General features: G+C 44.2%; 1 protein-coding gene across 1 annotated transcript in view; it reads left to right on the top strand.

Annotated features, from left to right (window-relative positions):
* Positions 1 to 2884: 2884 nt before the first annotated feature.
* Hnrnpll (heterogeneous nuclear ribonucleoprotein L-like) overlaps positions 2885 to 4806 on the top strand; it is a 39360-nt gene continuing 37438 nt past the window's right edge. Inside the window, exons 1-2 of the mRNA XM_013517617.1 lie at positions 2885 to 2944; positions 3691 to 3773. Of these exons, the coding sequence (XP_013373071.1) occupies positions 3720 to 3773 (54 nt within the window). The 5' untranslated portion in view covers positions 2885 to 2944; positions 3691 to 3719. The remainder of the gene's footprint in view (positions 2945 to 3690; positions 3774 to 4806) is intronic.

Genomic DNA, 4806 nt, shown 5'->3' with positions numbered 1-4806 from the left:
AAAAGAAAAAGAAAAAAAAAAATGGCTTCCACATGTTATACTTACTGGGCATTAACAAAATAGGATATTGTTACAAAGTTCTTTTCTGCTGTTAGAAGTTGTACTATAATAGTACTGTGTGGGATCTGAGTTTTGTTCGATCCTGTAACTTTCTTATCATCATGGAGCTTCTCTAACCTACATAAACAGTAACAGTATTCTCTAAATGTGCAGCACAAGAGGTATGGTCTACTTAAACCTAACATTCAACTTCCGTAGGAGAGTGTGGGGGGCAAGGAGGACTCACTCAATAGCCATTTAATCTTCGTCAATATGTTTTCCTGTACTGTGCACTAACTGATAAGCCAAAAACTGCATCCTCTATCTCCTGCAGTTACTAATAGATAAATATTTAGATTCCACCAATCAATACCTCTGTGCAAGAACTGCGAGATTATGCTGATAAGCACGGTTGTGGGAGGACTTCTTGTGTTACAGAAGTAGCAGAGGTGCCAGGGCTCAGTTACTAGCTTCCTGAGTATCAGAAAGCATGAGTGGGACATCCACGTTGCCTGTGCAGTTGGTAGGGAGTGATCCTGAAGCTGGCCATGGACGTGACAGCTTCCTGGGCTGTGGTGTTTCAGTGCTGCAGCAGCTGGCTTCTCAGTGAGGAAGAGCTCAGCTCTTTCGGTTTTCCATTTCTTAGGTGTGGTTTTGAGACTTACTCCATCGGCCTTCTCACTTCTCCTTTAAGTGCTTGACTACTTCTAGATTAGACTAACCTTGAATGATAAAGTCTGCTGTTGCAGTTTCTGGACCTCTTACATATTCATTGTTATTTTAGCAAATATTTACTGATGAAGAATTTTGTATTAGCAAGTGTGGAGATACGATTTTCCAGAGGTATAAAGCCAGAGTTTTACTCTGCACAAATTATAAATTGGTTAGAAGATTGTGTTCTTAAAGAATATATTTTCGGGAAAGGAGTTTTGCCCCAATAGGGCAGAAAGTTAAGAATTCTATTTCCAATGTAAGTACCATAGATAGCTCATATGTTCTTTTTAGTATAGTGAAAAGTAGGTAAGACTTGAGAGGGAAAAGATTACTCTTTTCAAACCTCATCTGCCAAATGGAGACAGTAAGGAGCTGCTCTGTCTACCTGAAAAGATTACTGTGAGAATCAAATAAGGCAATGTATGTGACACTCCTTTGTAAATAGCAAAGTGCTGCTCAGTGCTGATTATTTATTTATAACTAGAATAATAGAGCTGGGTGTAGCTCAGTGGCAGGGCACTTGCCTAGCATGTGCAAGGCACTGGTTCAATCTTCAATACTGCAGGGTAGGGGAGACATCATATAATTACTGATAATAGTAACTTACCATACAAACCTCAGGTGATTATGCCTGATTCTTCATTTCAGTGTAAATTCTGATTTTCATATAAGGGTGTGCTTACAGTCAAAGAGTACTTGCTTTGTAAAAGAAGATTCACCTTTAAAATGTTCACAATAAGAAATCTTTTGTTAAAGATTTAACAAATCTTAACAAAATCTTAACAAAATCTTAACAAAAATTTAACAAATCTTTAACATATTTTTGTTAACATATTAACATATTAACACCTTTAATGCATATTTATTAATCTTAATTGTAATAAATCTTGCATATTTATTACAATTGGTTGGTTTACAAATTTAAATCATACCTTTTGGTACATCCAGTGCACAAAAGGAGCCATATCTGTTTAGTTATTTGAAAACTGAGATTGTATTTTTAAAATGGTCTCATTTCAAATATGAGAAATAAATTATAATTGATTTGAAATTAGATAAAATGTGCAGAGTTTACATCATTTTATGTTTCTTTTTCTTGAGCCAGAGAAAGAGCCTAACTTTTAAATTATTTGTATTTTTGGTTTCAATTTCATTAATTTCTGTTCTGATTTTTAATTTTTTTTCTTCTGTTAGCTTCAGTTTTGGGTTGTTATTATCTTTTTAGGTCCTTGAGATGCATCACTAGATAATCTGGAATTCTCCTTACTCTTTTTTATGTGTATTTATAGCTGTAACCTTCCCTCTTAGGACTGATTTCATTGTGTCCCCTTGGTTTGGGTATATTATACTTCCACTGTTATTTGATTCTAGGAACTTTTTTTTTTCTTCCTTTCCTTGATTTTTTTTTTTCTGTAGTCCATTAATTATTCAATAATATATTATTTAAACTCCATGTGTTTGTATAATTTCTGTGACTTCTTTTTCTTTTTATTTTTTGAGACAGGGTCTTGCTATGTATTCAAGGTTAGTCTCGAGCTCACTATGTGGCCCAGGCTGGCTTCAAACTTGTAGTGATCCTCCTGCCTCAGCCTCCTGAGTGCTGGGATGACAGGCGTGTGCCACCACGCCTGGCTAACAACAATGTATGAAGACAGAAAAATGAAAATAACTGAGATATTATTTCGAAGGGTATGAAAGTGATGAGCATGGATAACAAGAATTGAATTTTACCTGTCATCACCTGGTGTATGACTGAGCACTTTATTTTTGCAGATTTGCCACATTTTTTTTTTTAAAAAGAGGGCAGACATCGCAGAAGCTGGATCCCCAAAACAGAAGTGCGTGAGAGCTCTTCAAACAGCATAGTACTGTGGTTACACTTGGCTGCGCTGTGAGCTAATAGCCCTGGAGGCACTTCCTGCAGCGTGCATCCTTCCGGAAGTGTGGCTTTCCACCATAGCTAACCAAAAGTGGGTTAAGTAAAAGGGGCAAAAGAGCTGCATCGCTCCTCCAACAGCACGGCTACGGTGCTTTTTCTTGATTATTTCTGCCCAACAATGGAAGTGGTATCATCAGAAACAGCGCACGGGAACAATCGTCTGTCTCTGAATAGCTGGATTTCACAGGAAACACGTGGTTCTTAAGCAGAACTCGTCTCTTTGGCGCCAATCTTTTGGAAATGTGGCTCACGGTATGGTGTGCATGAGGGTTTTATTTGATTTTTTTACGAGTTGAAGTGGGAAGCAGAAGTGCCGCATTTTCAAAGAAACAGCAGCAGTACTGGAAATTGAGTTTGGGTATGAAAACCTCATAATTTGCATCACTGGTTCAAGTGATGTATTCGTCAGAAAATGGTGATACATTTTACATAATTTGGGGGTCTTTTTAATAGAAACTAAAGAATGAATATGAAACTAGTATATTATCGTTTGTTTCCTACAGAAGTCGATTGAATTTCCTTATCCAGGTGAAAATGGTGAAAACTAATTTTGGGGGGGGACCTAAAATGTGTTTTTATTTAATCGGTACATGCTTGCAATACATGTTTACATTACTTGTGTGAAGTTGGCACACGTACATAACACATCTTAATTCCTGTTTTCATCCCCTGTCCCCTGTCCCTCCCCATCGTGCCCTCTTTTTTTTTTTTTTTCCTTTTTGAGACAGGGTCTCGCTATGCAGCTCAGGCTGGCCTGGAGCTCACTTGGTACCCTGGGGTGGTCTCGAACTCTCAACAATAGTCCTGCCTCAGCCTCCAAGTCCTGAGATTACGGGTGTGCGCCACCACGCCTAGCTCTCCCTCCATTTCTTGATCCCTTTCTCATTTCAGAAAGATCTCCCTGCTTCCTATGATTATGCTCTTTATAACTGTAGTTTCTCATATAAGAGAAACCACGCGATATTTCAACTCATGTGTCTGATTTCACTTGACATTAGGGTCTCAAGGTGCACCCAGAAGCGCTTACATGTCCATCAACAGAGGAATGGATAAAGAAAACGCAGTACTGACACACAAGGGAGTAAGTACTACTCTGCCATAAAGCTGTAATTAAAATTTTCTCATTAGTTCCTATTTGCAGTACCTAATGATTACATTCATTGTCGCTCCTACTTTCACAAACAGCGCATCCTGCGAGGCAGATATAAAAGATCCTGGGGCAACAGGAAAGGGAGGCGACTAAAGGCCGAGGATCCTTAGGGCCCCAGGGGAGGTGAGCTGCGGGCCCAAGGACAAGGAACAGGGTGAAATAGCTCCCAAGAGACAGCAGGATGACTCGGTTTTATATGGAGGCGCAAGGACGTCTTTCACGAGGCAGGGCTCGGACGGGGCATCGGCGGCCAGGGGTCCGGTCCGCCTCGCGCCGCTCCCCCGCCTTCACCTCCTGCAGCTTCGGAGCTGTGCGAGGCCCCTCTGCAGGGATTTCAGAGCTTTCCCCTTCTTTCCAAGAGGAGGCAAAGCATTCAAATTAGGGCGAGGGCGGTTAACACCCGCAAGCCGGGCGTCACTGCACGCCCCGCCGCCCGCCCGGGTGCCCTCCGCGCCTCGCCTCTGTCACAGCCTAACAGCGCCAACGGCCGCGGGGCCGCAACGGCTCCAGAGCGGCGCGCGCCGGCCGTTACGCCGCCGGGACGAGGGTGCCGGCGGCGCGTTCCCCGGGCACAGCCCCCGAGTCCAGACCAGGCCGCGGGCGGGTCTTGACGGACACCCCTTGCAGCCAATTGGCAGCCTGGTCGACTTTCCCGCTCTGCCAATAGGGAGCGGGACCCCGGTCTGGGCGGGGCGCTTCCCGCGGGCTGCGGCTGGATTCGATCCTGCGCGGCGGCCGCGAAGGCGGGCGGAGGCTTGGCGAAGGCGGCGGGGAGCGGATTAGGGGAGGAGGGAAGACCGGAAGCCACGGCCGCGTCCCCATCCTTATATTCGCTCCCCGGGGGGAGCAGGGGCTGAGTGGTGACTGGGCGGCGAAGGGGAGCGGCTGCCGCCGAGCCTCCTGTCGGGGCGCCCTGCTCAGCTGCGCCCCGCGAGCGGCGCGGCCGCGCACACCTCGGCCGGAG

The sequence above is a fragment of the Chinchilla lanigera genome, unplaced genomic scaffold (assembly GCF_000276665.1).
Source record: "Chinchilla lanigera isolate Chin_1 unplaced genomic scaffold, ChiLan1.0 scaffold00040, whole genome shotgun sequence".
NCBI lineage: Eukaryota > Metazoa > Chordata > Mammalia > Rodentia > Chinchillidae > Chinchilla > Chinchilla lanigera.
This window is presented reverse-complemented; position numbering and strand designations above follow the sequence as displayed.